Below are 19630 nucleotides of genomic sequence, written 5' to 3' on the forward strand. Positions count from 1 at the left end.
CACTGGTGTGCACAGCCACGGAGCCACTGGTGTGCACAGCCACAGAGCGAGGCACTGGTGTGCACAGCACGCGGCACTCACCACCACGAGGAGCAGGGTGGGGAACACAGATGTTGGTAAATCCCAATTAGGGCCGAGGGAGACGTCCCCGCAGAGGGCAGCGGCGTGTCATTAGTGTCAATCACCTCTGACTTCTGTCAGCCTCCCGTCGGAACCCTGTGCTTGGCAGGGCAGACGGAGCTTTGCGTCCAAAGCTCCTGTCACGCAGAGCTGACATGGGGAAATGCGATGCGCTGAGCGGGCCGGTTACCGAGTTCAAGAGCTGACTGAAACGTCCCTTGTTTGAGAAGCAGATAGCGGCTAAAGAAACTCCCGTCCTGCCCTGCCCAGGCCCTGCCTTTACGGATAGCCTGGAATTGCGCTGCAAAGAACTTTTGTTGCAATGCAGTGTTAAATGAAAACTCCGTTAATTTCTAAGCAAGAATTCCAGCTGCCCTGCTCAGATGAACACAGTATACTGTGCAGTAGGTTAAATTCATAGATAGATTAATAATCTCGGGTGTCAGGGAGGAGGAAAACAAATGGTGTATGTGATTGATGCTGTTTTCTTTCACAGGGCAGGAATTTGATGTCAAAGCCAAATGTGTTATCAATGCTACAGGACCTTTCACAGACTCTGTGCGCAAAATGGATGATCAGGAAGTACCAAACATCTGTCAGCCAAGTGCAGGCGTGCACATTGTCATGCCTGGTTATTACAGGTAACGATATTCAGATCCTAAACCATTTGTAACAGTCTCTGCTGGTGCCTGTAATAAATAAGGCTGCGGAGACGGGCTTGCAGTTTTTACGGTAGTCTTGAACACATGCTTTGCTTTTTAAAGAAAGGCTGCTGGCACTGTGCCTATTAGAATAACAATTTTACCTATTCAGAAGCAGCCCAAGTCTTGTAGTCCTTACTTAAAGCTCATCAAGGCAAAACTCTTGCTGAAATACAAGAGGGTTTCGGCAGAATATCTGCTGCTGACTTGCAAAGGACTCCTATTAGAAAAAAAGGGTTTTACAGCCGCGTGTGCCGACTGCTGTTACAGCTCCCTTACAACCAAGCACCCTATAAAACCTTCTCGAGAGGTTGCCACCTTTGTGCCATTTTTTCTTCTATTAAATGTCAAACTTCATATAACGACTATCTGCCATTAACTTTTGCCACTAAAATGATGCTGTGTTATGGGTGTAGTCATAATAAACATGAATATAGCATTTGCACAATACAGAAAGTAGTTTAAAAGAACACAATTTAGCTAAATCCTGTCATTGAAGGAAAGCATCGTGAAGCATCTAATACAGATGTTGGGAGAAATCCTGTTTTGTTGAGGGAAACAATTACAAAGAAATATAAACAATAGGGACAAAAAATAGAGAGGTTTCTGATATTGTAGCAGGAGTTTCTTGTTTCTCTGTAAATTTTGTCAAACCAGTGGAAGTCAGTAATGCTGCCATTCACATCAAAATTCTTCACTATAAGTTCTGCCATAGTCTACAAATAGCTGTGGTGATTTCCTTTCTTTGGAGATAGCCAAATCGAATGATCAAATTAGGCATCTTCTCGTTGAGGAAGTTTGTGAAGAAGCTGCATTCAGCTGCCTGTAGGTCAGCCCACGTGTGGCCCTACACCAAGAGAATGTGTAACTGTACAAATAGACATTTCTAAATTTGAATTGCTTGTGTAGAGTCAAAGAGAAGGTGGCTGGATATGCGTGATAGCTCTGATTTATGTATTGTGTAATATCCTAATAATTTTAATTGGAAATGTGGAGAATTCTCGTTCTCCTTGTTCCCCAGTGTATGTCAGCATGTGGGCATTACTTTTCTTGTAAAATAGTATCTGCCCACGTACTGCCTCCGCAGTACTGCTGATCAGATAAAACCCGCTGAATCTCCCTTAAGTAGGATAGCTAAACTAAGGAACGGTCTTAATAAATAAAAAATACTCGTGGCATTTAATCTCAATTGCATCAAGTGTCTGCTGCTGGTGCCAAGTGAATACTCCTTAATGAGTAAGATTGTTGTTTCCTTGCATCCTCTTGCCTTGGTGATAGCTGTTTTGTAGAATCCTGGCCTAAGCTCGCACAGTGAAAGCTTTATAACAAGCAGGTAGATATTTTTATGTCTAAACATAATTAAGAATTTGTAAAATAATGTTAACAATGCATTTATTTCCCACAGGATTTCTACCTTTCTTCATTAGTAGTCCCAGTATTACTCTTCTCATTAATTCTATTTTTAGTGTGTGCGTGTCTATTCTAGTAGCTGCAGTAAGTCTCTTTCACTCCTTGTCACTTAAGGATTTCTCACTAAATGTGCTTCATAATTTTTCCTGACAAAACGAGAAAGGGAGGATTTCAGCCACCTCTGTTCACTTTCTGCCTCGAATGGGTATATGTGTGCAGTACTTTTAAAATTCTTCTGGCAGACTTCAGATCTTTTCAGTCTTTCTGGAATTTTACTATCCACTGTGCATTTCAAATTAATACCACTTTTAAAGCTGAATTTGTATGGTAAACCTTACTTCCACTGAAGTAGTGTTGAAAGTCATCCCTGTTTAATGCATTTCTGGTGCTTTGGTGAAATACTTCAGCGGGAAGTCTTGCACGTCTGTTCTGCTGTCTGTAAAATGTCATACTCTAATGTCTGCCACGTCCTGACTTCAAGCCTGACAGTTCTGATCTGTTCTCCTGTTAAATCATTCTATTTAATCTTGCAGCCACACTGTGCGCGCGCATGTTTGTGCGTGTGCGCATATCCGAGACCATAAAATCTATTCTGTTCTCAAGTTCCTCTCCTCATTTATCCTATATTCTACGTGTATCATCTTAATTTGAACATACTTAAACATTGACATTATACTCCAAACAAATCCAATAGTTTTAAACCCTCTCTTAAATATTTTATGGTAGCTTTATTATTAAGCTGGCAGAGGGCTAAGTATCTTGCTGTTTGTTCTGCTGACAGTCACTTCGAACCCGTCTATGCTCTCAGATAATTTTATTAGCTCCTGTAATTTCCAGGTAAAGACATGGTCCTACACTTCATATTGAAGTCTGCAACCCAAACTAACCTGTTCCGTGAAGTCTTCTAAGAAGAGCAGGAATGTCACAGGGGCTGGTTCCTGCTGTGGCTGGTGCCGGCATCCGTTCCCTAGGAGCAGGGTTTCCTGCCCTGCGCGTGCTGGGAGCGCGGGCTGCTCCTGGGAGCGCGGGCTGCTCCTGGGAACGCCGGCTGCTCCTGGGAACGCGGGCTGCTCGGCAGGATTCCCGTGGCGCCGGAGAGGGGCCGCTCGGGGCCGCCGGGCAGCCTCTCCAGGCCGTGTCAGTGGCCTGCCGGGTGACACTGCCGTGGCACGTGGCACGTGCAGAGGGCCCTTCCCGGGCACCTCGAGCGAGTTACCTTCGTTGGCACGGGGAAGACGGTGCCATCTTTTCCCACCATGTCGCTAGCATCCCATTTGTAAACATTTCATTACGGAGGTGAAAGTTGCCTTCCGGTTTCTACTAGTTTCCTTCTTGTGTTTTAAGCATTTTTACCTAAATTGCATTTAAAAATTTTATTCGGACTTTTGACACGGTATCTGCTCTGAAGTTTTCTGACTATTCTGATATTGTATATTAAATCTCTAGTTTCTTCTGTCTCTAAATCAATAGCTTTTTCATTTTAGAAAGTAATCATTTGTCTGACGTGATTTACCTTTCACAAATCTGTGTTGACTTCCCCTATTAAATTGTACTTCTCCAACTGTGTGCTTAAGCTGTCTACAAATATCATCTAAAAAATATTCTAATATACATGCTATATATGAAATTTTCAGCTTCTCTTCTAGCCTTTCCAGATATTGAAAACTTATCTCCAGTAATCAGTTTAGACTTCCTAAAAAATGAAATAATGACTGATTCAGCTTGTAGCCGTCTTAAACAGGTAATCCATATCCAACCAGTTCTTTGTCTGCCTTCAGCTTACAGTGGTAGTTACTGAAGTCCGTTGAATTATTTCCCTCTGGTGGTTCTTATTAGAGTCTAAAAATATCCCTCCCATCATGACTGTTTGCAGAAATAGATGCAGAACCTGAGGATGGCGAAGCAGGCTGCAAATGTTTTTCAGGAACCAGAAGTCCTTATAAATGAAAGTCAGTGTCTTTAACTAAAAGTGAATGAGCAAATGGGTATAAAAGCTGTGTACTCTGTTCAAGTTCTTAAAGAAGACTTTTTTGCTTAAAATATAAGTAAAATAATTAAATAGATAAAACTTTGTTTTTCTTTGTGCATGCAGGCCTTTTAAATTTATAACAGAAAAACGTTGATATGTGAGTTAAAATTCCTTGTATAGAGAACTGCTGTCTTTGTTTTTCATCCTACTGAGTCTCTCTCTCTTGCTCTCTCTTTTTTTTTTCCCCCTCCTAATAAAAGCGTGGATTTCAGCACAGGAATGCCATAATGAGAGCTCAAGTATTCAGAATATACTCCTGAATACTGATCTGAATCCCTTGGGAGACTGCGGACTGTGAACTGCTCTGCTAGCTCGAATGGCAGGTGGTTGGCAAACCAGGTCGTGGCGTTCTGGATGTACTGATAACGCTTATGACTTTAATCTCCCAGATCTCCTGTTTCCTTTCCTTTTTCCCTTGCTCCTAGTGCTCAGATCCAGCTCACAAACCTTTGCCTTCTGTGCCTGAAGGTTGCTGTGAGCGCCCCAGGGCCAGGGGATTGGTGTGCCCTCGGGAGAGGGGGCAGATAAGTGATAACCCAGGTTACCAGGACTCGGTCTTAGTCTGCTCATTTACTTGGACTCATGTTTGTGGATGTACGTGTGTGCCCAAGTCAAAACTGAACTAGAGATCTTAAGTCTTCCCTTCTAACATGCACTTTTTTGGCCTTATTTTTCCTTCATACTGTAATATTGTCTTCAAATTAATGCTGACTTAAAAGTTAGATTTTTGTATTTAGATCAGTATGAGCAAGACTTGCAAAAGTGAATGGAGATGTGAGATGGCAGAGGCCTGCTGGCTTGATCCGGGGAAGAAGCCTGCAAGCCTCTGCAAGCGCTGCTGCAATTTATTCCATTAATATTGGAGAATTGCTTTGAAGAGTCTTGTTTCTCAAAACTTTTGGGACTACCTTGAAACTGTGTCATCGCGACTTACAAGATAATAACTGATTGCTTCTTAATCTTTTGGCCTAAGAACAAGAAATAATATTCTAATACTTCTATCAGGGACACGAGGTGTGTAGAAGAGGCTCCTCGCGCTCCTGCCGGGGCTGCCTGACGTGCTTTGGATGTGTCTGCTCTCCGTTTCAGCCCGGATAACATGGGTCTGCTTGACCCAGCCACCAGCGACGGCAGAGTGATCTTCTTCCTGCCCTGGGAGAAGATGACGATAGCAGGGACCACGGACAGCCCCACGGACGTCACTTCCCACCCGATACCCACAGAAGAAGACGTGAACTTCATTTTGAGCGAAGTGCGCAACTACCTTAACTGCGACGTGGAAGGTGGGCGCGCGCCGCGGGGGCCGGGCGAGCGATGCTGCTTGCCTGGACCTCCGGGAGACCAGGGTGTCTGGGGCGCTCGTGTCTGGGACTAACTTGTGTCCCACTAACACCAGTGGGACACAAGTGTCATATTGATCAGTGCTTCACAGCCTTGCAATGACGCTTTGCAGGATATACCTGCCCTTCTTGTACTACGTAAGTGGAGATCAGCTGGTATCAGAACATTTACAGTTCTTAACTTTCAGCCAAGCGTTGAAGCTGCACGGGCCAAGTGTCATGGTGTTCCTGGGTTGCAAATGGGAGTTTTGTGGCAGTGGGACAGTTGAGCCATACATTAACACAAGTACATCAAATCGTTCACTTATTCCTCCTGAAAAGGAGCTGTTTTGACTTTTCCATTTTCTTTGTTCTTTTTTTCCCCCTCCCCCCAAGTACTTTGCCACTACCAGTTCCTTTCCTTGAACTGGTGAATGTCCCATAGTGTCAGTTTTCTGTTGGAGAAGGCACCATAATGGCTAAAAAGGAAGCTTGTAAATCTGGCTCTTGCCCTCAGTGGCTGAAGCTGCGAAGGGCAGCTCCTTTGCTGCAGGACACTGGCCCGTTTGGGTTCAGGATGTTGGCTCAAGGTTGACAGACACTGCCGCTCATGGCCGTGTCTTTGAGCCAGCCAGTTTCCGTCCTAGGGAGGTTTGTAGTGGTTCTGAGAAAGCTCCTGTACTCCTAGATTTCTCTTGTAGCAGCGTTAAAATATAGCTCAAAAGCACTGCTCTTGTAAGAGACATTACGGCACCCTTTACCCGGGCTCTAGGAAGCTTGCTCTTCAGAGCTTGCAAATGCTCTGTTTCTTGTTTATGCTTCCCAAAGTGGGTAATTGATGACTCTATTTGTATAAAGTTAAGATGAACAGTCTTTCCAAGACGTTCCGCTAAGTGTCCCGTGCAGAAGTCGGTGTCGGTGAGCGAGAGGGCGGCAGGTAGCGGGACGCAGCGAGCGTGGGAGCGGGCAGGACTCCTGCGCGTTCTCGAGGCTCTCGCGCTCTCCACAGAAGCCTACCTAGGTGCACGCTGTTTTTCACACATGCAATTAGCAGTGTTTATAGATTGCCTGTTATTGAATTAACAACTGTGCTGGCCATATCAACTCACTGCAGACCTGCCTTTTTGCTGCCAGAGACAGTGCCAGGGTTATCAACTTACACAGGCTTGGATGTGTTCCAACTGTTTAATTATAGTGTCACGCATGCTGCTTTTTCTAGTTTCATTAGTTTATAAACGTAATATGGTATCTTATTTCTGTGATTAACACTTCATTTTGGCAGGTTAAACATGCTGGCAGAGCACCATTGATTTCTGAAATCTATTTTGTGTTCTTTGGGGGATATTTTTACACCCTGTTATTGATTTTTCATTATCAGTTATTTGAAAGTTATAGTAAAAATGTTCCGAAGGCTCCACTACGAAGCAAATTGGTCAATTTTTCTATTGTAAATTTAATAAGCAGCAAAATTAAGTTCATTAAATTCTCTATCGGTCCCATGCTTTATTGAAAATAAATAAATAAACGCCGGCACTCAGAAGCCAGAGTATCTTCCTACTACTGTTAAGGGCTTTTTTGTTTTGTTCTGTGGTTTTTCACTTGCTCAGTGCCGTCGGGTTTTCCTCCTCTGGGTTTGCTGCCGAGTCAGCACTGGCGTTGAGGCCGCAGCAGGCGGGGAGCAGAGGGGCTGCTCCCGCGGCCGGCAGGGAAGCCGGGGCTACCCCAGCGTGGGAGGCGCTTTCCGGAGCCTACGGCTGCGGGTGGCTGCGCTCCCACAGGCACGTGCCGCGGAGGCTCCGCGTAAAGACCATTTGTCAAAATCCAGTGTATGAAGTACTTTTTATTCAACATCCAGTATATGAAATGTATTTAATACTGGATTTATCCCGCATTTTAAAATCATCTTTGAGGTCCTTAAGGCACGATGCTGTGCTCTTGCAGAACAAACCTGATCTGGGGTTCCCAAATACCATGTGGTGACTGTGCTGCCGTGAAAGCCAGCCAGGAGCAGCCCTGGTGCCGGGGCGGGCAGTGCCTGGGACCAGGGGCTTTAATCGTGTGGTTTCGTTGTCGATGCTGGTGTTTGGTTTTGTTGTAGTTGAGCAAGGTCAAGAGTTTAGTCTCATAGAGGATCAGTTCTCTGTTGGATTTTTACCCACTGTAAAAAATGAACCTCTCTGTGACTGGTCTGTTTTTGGGTAGAGAAAAGGCATTATCGGTGCTTATAGATGATCTCTCTGGTTTTGACAGTGAGAAGAGGAGACGTGCTGGCAGCGTGGAGCGGCATCCGTCCCCTGGTCACGGACCCCAACTCCAAAGACACTCAGTCAATATGCCGCAACCACATCGTCACTGTCAGTGACAGCGGCCTGGTTACAATAGCAGGTACTGGAGGTTCATTTGAAATACAGCTCTGCTGGGCTTCCCCAGGGAATTTTTCTCACAACTTTAATGTACTTACAGGACACTGCTTGGCATAACTGTATTTAATAGTGATCTGTGACTTGAGATATATAAGGTGTGAAGCTGGCATGCGTGCTCTATACATATTTCTCTCAATTTCCCCCCCAAAAATGAATAAATGTGTTGCTTACAGGTGGGAAGTGGACAACATACCGTTCCATGGCACAGGACACCATTGACACTGCTATCCAGACTCATGGGCTCAAGGCCGGTTCCAGTCGGACGGTTGGGCTGCAGCTGGAGGGGGCTCAGTTCTGGAGTCCCACTCTCTACATCAGGCTGGTCCAGGATTATGGCCTTGAAAGCGAGGTGAGTCGCTGGGCTTTCTCTTTGTGCCCACGTGTTCCTGTGTGGGAGGGTTTTGCTTTTCTCATTTAACCTGCTGCCAGCCTAACTTGTATAAAGGACTGTTAAGTCAGATGAGACCTGGCCAGGGTAAGGCTGGCTTCATACGAAGTAAGTTCTAGTAATTGCTCTTTTCTCATAGACATATACTATCTTTTTCTTTCTCTTCTTCATAATCTTAAAATTGGTTGCAAGTTTTAAGTGCACATGAGAAGCCAAAGTCTCTTGCCCTTCAAGCCCGACAAAATGTGTGCCTTGGGTGTGATGGCAATGTAGCAGGAAGGGCTGAAGCATCATTAGTCACCGTTACATTGATACATGTGTAGTAGTGTTAGTGCTGCTCTAAGCATTCACAACACAGGAGGTTTCCTCCCACCCCATCAAAACCTAATACCCTCCTCACCCCATTTGTTATTGCCGATGAGAGGATTGACAAAATAAAACGTACATATATTTGTTGTGCCTTTGAGAGCATGCTGCATTTGCTTTCATTTCCATAGGTGGCTCAGCATCTAGCTTCTACGTATGGTGACAAGGCTTTTGAGGTGGCAAAAATAGCCCAAGTGACAGGAAAGAGATGGCCTATTGTTGGGAAGCGCCTTGTATCGGAATTTCCTTATATTGAAGCTGAGGTATGTGGAAAACCTACATAATCCTCTTTGCTTTTTCAGAAAAGAAGCAGGTTTGAGATTAGTCTGTCGCTCTGTAAAGCATCTTCATAAGGACTTTCATTTGAGATCTGATTCTGGGATGTTTGATTGGCATAATAAGTTTGATTGTTTTATCCTGCATAGAGATGCTATTTTTAAAATGTTCTAGAAAAAAAGGAGCTTGTCTAATATTTCTCTTTAACATGTAGAGTGGGATCTAGTTACACATTTTTTTAGTTTATTCTGTTAGTTGGGTCAATGATGCAACTTGCAATGCTGCAAATCACTCCCAGGCAAAGTTCCTGCTAACTCTTTCATCCCATTTGCCAATGACTACCTTTGAAATAACTCATTAAAGTGCTCAGCCATTAAAATAAGTACAAGTTTGTGTTTTTTACCCTCCCTCCCCGCTGAAGGTGGTGTACGGTGTGAAGGAGTATGCCCGCACTGCCGTGGACATGATTTCCCGCCGCACGCGCTTGGCCTTCCTGAACGTGCAGGCTGCTGAGGAAGCTTTGCCAAGAATTGTGGATATCATGGGGAAGGAACTAAACTGGAATGAGCAGAAGAAAAAGGTACAAAGGGCATTTTTCATCTGAAACTGTTTTGTTTCTCTCAAGCAGTTTCCATGTTAACAATCTGAATCAGTTGAATGGAAAACTTCAAATGATGCTTTCTTCCTGCGACAGTAAATCCCGCGGCGGGTTTCAGTATGAAAGACTTTATCAAAGTAGCTGTCAGCTGAACTTGTGTTGGCTGGAGGTGGAGGGGAGAAGTGGAGATATGTATCCTGGTGTTCCCTAAGTTTAAAAAAAAAGAAAAGAGGAAAGCAAACTTGCTTGCCATAATTATCTTATTCCTGGACAGATCATTTTTTTGGAGTGCCGTTTCTCAACAGGGCAGTCTCAGAGGAGAAGGAGAGTCGTGAGGGGTTTATGTGTGTCATTTCTCTCCCCCTGCCTGCCGTGTGAGTGGTGCTACAGCTCTTTGCCCAGCTCTGCAGTGTGAGACTCGCTGCGTTTCAGCGAAGGTGCTGGCCGCGTAGGCAGCCCTGTCTGAGCTAACCTCTGTGCACCAGCTCCGCAGTCAGTGCAGCTGGGCCAGGTGACTTGCCCTGCATGAAGGCATCTGCTCCAAGGCAGGGAGCTGGATCCTGCGCTCTCGTTTACATCCCCGTTTGCAGAAGTGGTCCTACCGCTTCTGGTTCGCCACATAAGTCGCTGATCGCCCAGTCTTCCTGCTTTTATCCCAAAGGAAAGCGCAGGCAGTGCCGTGCGACGCGGGAGAGCGACGTTGCGGCCGCGGTCCGAACTGTGGCCGTGCGCGGGCGCTGCTGCCACGGCGGCGGCGGCCGCCAGCGCGGGCAGAGCGCAGTGCTGCGCGGCCGCTCGTGCCGGGCCCTGCAAAGGCCAAGGGGCTGGGCGATGGGGCTCGCTCCGCGTGCTGGTGTCTCCAGAACCACCCTTGTGCCAGCTCTATGTGCTGCATTTTCCCTTCTCTGAGTGGGTTTTTTTTTTTGTAATTTCTTTTTTAAATTACAGATGGAGCTACAAGGTGCCTCTGTGTATCTTTAGAGTTTATTTCTTAATTCGGATCTGATAAGACCATTAACTTTAAAGTTTGCAAACAACAGCAACAAAAAGACTTACAACTAATTGCATGCTTATAGTGAAATATGTGAGATTGTGCTGCATAGCTTAGGTGGTCTCCTGATATGCCTTAAAGAAGAAGGCTCTTGCTGGATAAGGTTCTTGGCTTAAGGTGTGAGATATATACATATATATATAAAATATATATATCAATATAAAATATACAATATATATATATATATATATAAAATACATGCCTGGACACTTCTTACTGTTAGTGCAGCTATTACTCGGGACAGAGGGGCTTATCTGTAAGCTGTGGTGTGAGCTTTCATACTGGTGACTTGTGGCAGATGCTCATGCTGCTCTTGGAACTGTTTGAGGTACCTAAATCTGCAGGAAACTCCATGCCCCCCAGTATATTATTGTTTTTGTAATGCTAGCCACAGAAGAGCTTGCACTGAGCTTTCAGTATTCAATAACTTTAACTATTCAGTAATGCAGTATCTTATTTTACTACCAGGCCATCTAAAGCATCAGGAATCTGCCTAGTGTTGATCCTCCTGATTTCTGATGATTTTAGGTAGTTAAGTTAAACATAGTGCTAAGTTACCAGATGTGAATTAAATGGCGTTTCGTAGGTATGGTTCTTCCTGACATGAGTGCAAACAGCACGTGTGACTGAGGATGTGATCCTGGAAGTGTTTACACAGTCCGTGTGTCCTGACGCAATTGCCAAGTCAATAAAGATCTGTACTTTTTTTTCAGGGCTAAAAAATGCCTAAGCTTCTGTAACTTATTTTTTGAGATACTTTTCAGCTACCATCTGCTTAATTTTGGACCTTATAAATTCTAGTTAAGTGTAAGGAGCTAACAAAGTGCTGTATTGAACATCGTTGTGTAAACTGGTTATTTCTCAGAGACAGTTTTTCTTTTGGTATAGGAAGAACTGGAAGCTGCTAAGAAGTTTCTGTATTATGAAATGGGCTACAAAGTGAAGTCTGATCAGTTAACAGACAGATCTGAAATCACTCTAGTGCCTGCAGATATTGAAAGGTAGGTAAAGCAGAAGTAGACTTTCCTGGCTTGTTAGGAGTTAATGCCTTTCACACTTTGAGTTCAGTTTTTCACACTGATAATCCCTAACTTGCAGATACAAGAAGCGATTTCACATGTTTGACAAGGAGAAGAAAGGGTTCATTACTATAGTGGATGTCCAGCGTGTCTTGGAGGTAACATTCTCTTGTTGTATTTTCCTTTTCCAAGCTCTTGGCTGCGTTGCAGGGTGGGACATACATAGTGAGGATTAATGCCGTGACGTTCATCTCTGTATTTTTGTCTAGAGCATCAGCGTTCAGATCGATGAAAATACACTCCACGATATTCTGAATGAGGTGGACCTGAACAAGAACGGGCAGGTGGAGCTCAATGAGTTTTTGCAGGTAGGTGGGGGTTTTTTTGCCGTGGGAGCTGTAGCTTTAGTGTCCAGGGTGTGGGCATTTATTTATTTCTTCTGCCCCCATCTTTGGAGGGTGGGTTGGAGATGAGGGGAGCAATGCTTGGTTGGGACTGTGCGTTTAGTGCTGTTTGCCCGTGCTCGAGACAAAGGTGACTGATAACACAAGAACCTCCCCCGGCCACTTTGAAGCACAAACATTTTCCCTGTGCAGACATTAGTCTGGTAACACCCAAGAATAGGCACTGTTTAGAGAATGTACCTGAATTTGACTTTCTAAAGTAGAAATCCTGTTTAATTAAGTCAAACTGAGACAATTGTCCAGTAAAAGTTATTTTGCAGTTATGTACGTTGACATTTATGTGGGCCTGATAAGTGATTACGATATTCAGAAGAGTTTTAATAAGTACTAGAGAATAAGAAAATACAGGTTTGTTGTTGAAGCAGGTCTAGTCCGTATCATCCTGCTTTGATTTCTGAATTAACTAAAGGTACCTCGGTTTGTGTGAAAGGCAGTACATTAGCAAGCCAAGCACCCTCTGTTTGCAAGGCTTCAAAATAAGAAATTTAAAGGTGCTCCTAAAACAGGGGTTTGCCCAGCTGCCCTTGCACGAGCAGGTTTTGTGGAGCCTTTCTTGGTCCGGTATTTCGAGTGACTGCCATGCCTTTCCTGCATGGTGGCAATGATGAATGCCGAACATGAGATAAATTAATGCTGGGGATTTTGGTCAATGTCAGCCCTTTCTTCACTGTGTCAAGTTAAACAAACAAGATCAAGGCAGAGGAAATGGTAATTGTCTCTCTCGAGATGAGCTGCAGATAAGAGCATTGTTGAATCTAAATGCAGAAAATTTTCACAGGTTGTGTCCAGCATTACAAAAAAGGAGTATTTATTTGCCTAAAATGCAGTGGTTTAGCTGTGGGAGTAAAATGCATTTAAGGAAGAAAAAAAGGAAAAAAAGAAAAGAGGAGGGGGAGAGCAAGGGAAGAGAGCAAGTGGCTTACGGATTGAAATAAAAAAAAATTACTGGTGGTTTTCTGGCTATTGAGAAAATGGAGAAAGGTCCCCTCTCATGTCCCTTTGCATATGAAAACTTTAATTGGAAAAAGAACTATTTTGGTTAATTTGGATACATTATGGTTAAGAATTTAAAACACCTGCAAATTCTGCCTGCTGCTTTTTTTTTTTTTTTTTCCCCTTTGGTTTTGGTTTTCTTTGGTAGGTCTCAGGGTTCTTTGTTTTCCTCCGAATCGTCTCATTAGGGCTGGGAATATTTCTAAAATACCGATGACAAGTCCCTGCTTTGCTCGTTGGTGCTGTGCCCCGCGGGCCGGGGCCGCTCGGCGCGGAGCTCGCGCGGTGCTCCCCATTGCCGCGCGCGGCACGGCCCTGCAGCGAGCGGGGCCTTGGTGCCCAGCAGCACGCAGGGAGCCGCGTGCTCGCTGGGAAGGGGGGCCGTAAAATTAGCACGGGGTTGCCATGGAAGGAACAAAATACATTACATGTTTGTTTAATTTTTTAATGGATCTGTTAAGTCAGTTCCCAATACTTTTGTGTTTGCTTTGTGAAAACTTTCAAGTAATTGCGTTTTACCGGCAGAATGCTTGTGGAAAGCTGTGTGCAAATATTTGTGGACGTTTATATTAGAGTATAGGAAGAGGCAGGGCCGGGCTGGGGAGCGGGGCCGGCGCGGGAAGCTCCGGGCGCAGGGAGCAGGAGGTGTCCTCGGGCTGGTGTCACACGGGGCGCCGGCGGCTCCTGCCGTCCCGATCGGCTCCTTCCCGTTCCATGAGCAGCCCTGTCCCTGCTCGCTGCGAGCCCAACCCCGCGCACCGGGCAAACCCAGCATCCCCAGCACTCGGGGCAGGAGGAAATGGCTCCTTTTTCCTCTCTTTTTTTTTCTCTCTGTTTTTCAAAGTGCTGATTGCCTTTCATATTAGTCTTTTACAAGCTGGCTGCATGTAATTTCAGATCTAATGCTCATTTTATCCATGGGATAAAGAAGAATTTAACTAAAATCTTCGTGCTAGTCTGTGTTCATTAAGGCAGAGCTGAGTCCAGTTTCAAGGACTTAGAGGCAAATTAGTTTTTAAAGTCTCTGAAGGAGTTTGGATTTGAAAGGATAGTGGAGGTGAAGCGCCCAGTGCCAGGAGGGGCAGCGGAAGGGGGTGCAGGATCAGGGAGCTGGTGCTCCCGGTTCCCTGCTTAGCTGCTCGCAGACACATTAAAACCCAGCGCCCCGGGCACACAGGGTGACCTGTGCTCCTATGTGGCACTGAGGAAGCCCCTTGCTGCCCCAGCGTGCCTTCCTAATGGCTCCTGCTTCCCCTTCCCCGCCTCCCTGCCCGGGCATTCCCGGGAAAGGCGCGTGAGCTCCGTGAGAGGATGCAGTTCCCTAGGGCAGCAGTTCCTCCCACCAGCAGCCACCAGGCAGGGCGGCCAGCGCTGCCCCTGCTCCCTGGCACAGCCCTGCTTGTGCCCCAGGCCCCTGCTTACCACGTGCCGGGGCGGGATGCAGGATACGGGATGCAGAATGCGGGATGTGGGATGGGGATGCAGGATGGGGATGCGGGATGGGGATGTGGGGCAGTCCCGGCCGCCCGTGTCACTCACGGTGTGCGGGGTCCCGGGGGGCCGCGGTGCTGCCGCTCCTGCTCGTGCCCACGCGCTAACCGCCAGCTCCCCGTGTGTCTCCCCAAGCTCATGAGCGCCATCCAGAAGGGCCGCGTCTCCGGGAGCCGCCTGGCCGTGCTCATGAAGACCGCCGAGGAGAACCTGGGGCGGAGGGTGGTGATCCCCGTGGACCGCAGCGGCGGCGGCCTCTGAGTCCCGGCAGCCGCCGGCGCCCAGACACATTCCAGCGCCCGCCGCCGTCGTCGCCGCCTGGGGCGGCCCGCGCGGCCCCGAGCAGCCCTGGCTGCATCGCTTTGTGCGTTTGTTTCTTTATTAACGGTTCTCTGTACAGCTCTCCTGCACCGGTACGTGGCCTTTGGGACTGGGTGAGCCTTAGGCACCGTTTGCTAATGGGCTTGGAGGAGGCAGTCGAGGAGGATGTGCAGCCGCGGGGCGCGCGGACGTGCAGCCTCGCTCAGCAGCCTCCAGACCCCCTTTGCCCTGGGAGAAAATGATGCTCAGAGAGCGAGTCCCCCGCACGAGAGCCGTGCGTGGAGCGCTGCGAGCGCCAGGGCCGGCGCCCCAAGGCCGCGCGCCCCGTCCCGCCGCGCGCCCCGCTCGGCGTGTCGCAGAGCCCGCCAGAGCTGCACCCTGCCCCGGGCGCCGCGGGAGCAGTTGTGCTGGTTATTTACAGGCCCTCCGTGGATGGCTGCTGTTGCTCTGTTCACTGCTGTATTTATTTCAGTCCTATCCGATGCTTGGCTAGACAAAAATACCAGCGCTGTGAAGCTGGGAAACTACCAGACTAGACAAATTCTTGATTTCTCAGCCATAACTTGCAATGTGGATGTTAAAAGGAGGTGAGGGGCTGATGACTTTCCTTTCTCCAGTGTTTGTGAAAATGAGCTGCCTTTAATAAATTACATTGTCTAGCAAGTGCCCGTTTATGCTGTAAGGTGTTTCGTGCTGTATTCAGTTTTGGACAAATGTAGGTGATAGGGAAAATGTGACAGTTTTTGGTAGCATAACAATCTTAGTTTATTACCAAATGCTGAAATGTAAACTGGAACACTGAAACTCATTTTGTGTTCCAGCAGGTTTTTCTCTAAAAGTTGAGAGGGCTGTTTTTCAATGGGTTAGTATAAAGACCGAGAAAGAGAGTACCCCTCATCTGAGCAGTTTTCAAGGCCAGTTGCACTGGCCTCTTGCCTTTCTGCTGTCAAGCTGACTAGTGTCAGGATCAGATGGAAGATGTCTGCCTGTTGCAGAGCAACAGAGCAGAAATTCCATCTGATAGATTAATTTTTCCTTCTTTTGTATTCCTTGAGTATAAATTCGAGTTTACATCGCAAACCCGAATCTCAGCTGTAAGGCGAGAGGCTTTCTTGTCGTGTGAAACCCGGTGCATTTGCTGCTGCGCTCTGTGTGTACGAGCGGCTGCTGCCCCCGCAGTCGCCGTGGCCGGAGCCGTGCAGCGCCGAGCAGCACGGCCGCCCTCGCCGCGCCGCACGAGCCTGCACGCCGGCCACGGCCCAGCGCCATCCCACGGGGTGGCACAGCAGCCCTCCAAACAACCGCGCACAACCCCGAGAATAACGCTCTGAAATGGGAGCAGGGAAGTCTCCTTGAAAAACCTGCAAACAGCTGCATTTGGCTCAGTCCAGACACTTAGTAAAATCTTCAGCAAAGGAAGCAGTGCCTAAGAAGTCTCAGGTAAAACGCCTTTCCAAAGCCCATGCGAGCTGGGGGGGGGCCGGGGAGGGCCACGGGGGTTGTTCTGGGTTTGTGTGTGTTTGTGGAGTTTATTTTATGTGATATTTTTCTTTTTCTTTTTTTTTGTTATTTTTTTTGTTTTGCTTTATTCTAATTTACCTTGCAGTGCAATGCAGCTAATGCCGGGGGATCTGCCTTGCCTTGCTTTGAGTCAGGTGCAGGTTGGGCACAGTCCATCTGATTGAGGCTTTGCACACACTTCACAATGTACGGATTTATTTTATGAACAAAACGGGCCCTTTTCTTGGTCGTGTTAACTTTTTCTTTTGAAACATTTTCCAGTATTTTCAGATAAAGTATCTAAATGTTTGGCACAGCTTCACACTTCAAAAGCCCTCTCCAAATAGCAGTAAAGAGCACAAACCCAGGCTTTACCTGTACTCCGAAACTGGAGGGAAGTGAGTGTACCATGCACGGGTTATTTAGGTTCAGCGAGCAAGGTGAGGCGGGACTAGTAGTTAAGAGTCTATTATTCATAATTAAAAAAAAAAAAAAAAAAAAAAAGTAAGGGTGGAAAAAGAGCTTTTCCAGGCCAAGAAAACAATTGTATTTAGTATGTTTGGTATGGTTTAAAAGAGAACACTGCTCCTTCACTCCTGTGTAAATGGCAGTGTTCACACAAGCTTTCCTGCAAAGGCAGCACTTTCTGCTCTGCTCTGCATGCCCCTGCCCGGGGGGCGCGAGGTCTGCTGCAGCGGTGCATGCAGAGCATGCATGCAGGTGCATGCAGAGCGCTGCTGCAGCCCCTGCGCGCCAGCCGCGTTGCATGCGCTGCACTCCCCTGGTGCAGAACATTGCTTGTGGTGTTCAAAACAGTTACATGCACACGTGAAAACCTACAGCTACTGGCTTCATCATCCCCCGTGTTTGTTTTGGAAAGTTCTCCTCTCTTTCCTTCCCACAGGAGCGCCCTGCGGCGGTGTGCGGGGCGGCTGTCTCGCACTGTGCGGATCCTCGGTGGGAAATGCGGCATTTTCAGCTGTGGGATGTGGGATTCCTGGAGCATTTCTATCATCTCTAGCCTTCTAGCAGGGTGGGGGGTGTCTGTGTGTGAACTTCTGCATGTTTTTACATGTGGCACGTGTGTGTTTTGTTAGGTTCCTGTTCCAGATTGAACTGTTAAATACTGTGTTTGAGGCTTGTCATTTTTATAACTGTCTCGGTGTTTTATTGCTGCTATTTATTACTTTTGATATACAGAAAGAGCTGCATGCATTTATAGAGCAATAAGAGTGTTTTTAATGTGCCTTGTTTTTAACTGAATACGAACTGAGAGCATGAATCAATAAAACTGATTAAAAACGGTCCATTCCCCGGCACCTTTGTGTTACGGTACTTACAGAAATAACTTTGATTAGCCTTGAAAAAATTAAAATAAAGGTGCAAAATAGATGCTTTTGGGTATTTTTTTTTTTTTTTTTAGTAAAACATAATTTCATCTGTATGTTGCCATTTCAGCTCGGAATCCAGCTCTGTCTGACTCGGGAGCGAAAATGGGGCGTGCTTGGCATTCGCGGGGAGCAGCCTCGCTGCCAGCCTGCGGCCAGCCCCTTGCGGCTGCTGCCTTTTTGCCTCCCACGAAATCCAGGCCGAGTGTTCCTTTGCACACTGATGAATCTGATCGTACCTAAAATCAATAGAAATGAATGGAAAAGATTACATAATCCATTTTGATCATTTTACGTGTCAAGTTAGTGCGGGGTTGCCATGTGTTGATTAATGTTCTGACAGAAAAAAATGCTATATATTTTCATTGTCAGTAAATCAGTAAAGCTGTTATCAGTTTTAACCCAAATTTTATAATCCCCATATTATTTTATAAGTTTTAATTTACACATGTAGCAGGGATCCCCCGTGGTTGCAGTGTCGCTGTGCGGATACCTCAGCCTGCTCACGGGGATGTCAACGGCACCGGTACCCCTGGAGTATAATTACAGAGATTATGAATTTTACATAATCTGGGCCGTGCAAGTAATATGTCACAAAACATTTGCTGTAATCATCTCTGTCTCGAGTATTTTGCGGCACTAAAATCGCCCTGGGGCCTGATCCCAAATTTGTTCCTGGAGACAAGCCTCTCATTGAAGGGAGTGGGAGCTTTTCCAGCGCAGTATTCCGGGACCGGCTGCCCTTCCTTTGTGCCATTTCTTCCTTGAATGTTAGGAATTCAGATTTATTGCAACTTCTTCTCGCTTGCTCGCTGCGGCCTGTTTTAGAAATATGATATGGAATATCATAGCAACATTAATATTTAAGCACTGATGCTTGAACTGGGCGCTTCCCATGTCAAATATGAACTGATTGCATCTGCTGAAGAGGGAAAACCATCTTCTGCGAGGATGAATCTTTGCTCCTAAATAAGCATTGCTTTATCCCTACTGAAATGAGAGGTCTCGCGTATTTTTAGGTGTGTTCTCCCTCGAGGATTCGGCCGCCGTTGCCTTAATTGCGCGCCGGGTGCGCGTGTGTGCAGCCCGGTGCGCGCAGCGCGTGTACACGGGTCCTGCGACAAGAAGGTTAGAGACTTCATTTCAAAATCAATACCTGCTGCACTCGGAAGATGCCGCGGCCGTGAGCGTTTGCTAGGGTAATCCCTCCTCTTCATACATTGCAAATAGAGGCAGGCACTAAACGTCGCTCTGCCGAGCAAGCGCTCTCTCCCCGCTGCACGGGCTGCCGGCTGTGTCGGGGTGTCCAGCGGGCCGGTTTTCCCGCAGGGAGCTGGGCAAGGCGCCGTGCGTTTGCCGGCGCTGCCCCGCGCGGCGGCCGCGGCGCTTTGTGTGCGCGGAGCGGGGCTCGGGCGGCCGCGTTAACCCCTGCGCGCTCGGCAGCGCTCCCGCGGCCGCGCGCCCGAGCCTCGCCGGCCCCGCTCGCACCCCGCGCGGCCAGCCCGGCTCTGCAAGCCCGGCTCTGCCCTTCGCAGAGCCCGGCCTCTGTTTGCCTAACCGCGGCAGGTGCAATTAGCGCGATCAGAGGGGCTGCCCCGCGCTGCGGGGAGCGCGGGCGCCGAGGGACGGGCCGCGGCGGGGCGGGCAGCGCAGCCGCTGCCTCGCGCCTTCACCCGAGCGCGAGCGTTTTCTTTTGCTTTTTGCCTTTTTTTTTTTTTTTTTTTTCTTTTTTTTTTCAAGCATATGTACAATTAACCGATTTGCAATTCATTT

The 19630-nt window shown here is 47.1% G+C and overlaps 1 protein-coding gene across 1 annotated transcript in view; it reads left to right on the forward strand.

Moving 5' to 3' along the window:
- Positions 1-15215, forward strand: part of GPD2 (glycerol-3-phosphate dehydrogenase 2) — a 42691-nt gene extending 27476 nt beyond the window's left edge. The window contains exons 7-16 of the mRNA XM_026038183.1: positions 617-761; positions 5350-5543; positions 7830-7964; positions 8176-8351; positions 8888-9019; positions 9454-9612; positions 11570-11682; positions 11780-11858; positions 11970-12068; positions 14784-15215. Of these exons, the coding sequence (XP_025893968.1) occupies positions 617-761; positions 5350-5543; positions 7830-7964; positions 8176-8351; positions 8888-9019; positions 9454-9612; positions 11570-11682; positions 11780-11858; positions 11970-12068; positions 14784-14909 (1358 nt within the window). The 3' untranslated portion in view covers positions 14910-15215. The remainder of the gene's footprint in view (positions 1-616; positions 762-5349; positions 5544-7829; positions 7965-8175; positions 8352-8887; positions 9020-9453; positions 9613-11569; positions 11683-11779; positions 11859-11969; positions 12069-14783) is intronic.
- Positions 15216-19630: the final 4415 nt, after the last annotated feature.

The sequence above is a fragment of the Nothoprocta perdicaria genome, unplaced genomic scaffold (genome assembly GCF_003342845.1).
Source record: "Nothoprocta perdicaria isolate Ctin4 unplaced genomic scaffold, notPer1 scaffold_203, whole genome shotgun sequence".
NCBI lineage: Eukaryota > Metazoa > Chordata > Aves > Tinamiformes > Tinamidae > Nothoprocta > Nothoprocta perdicaria.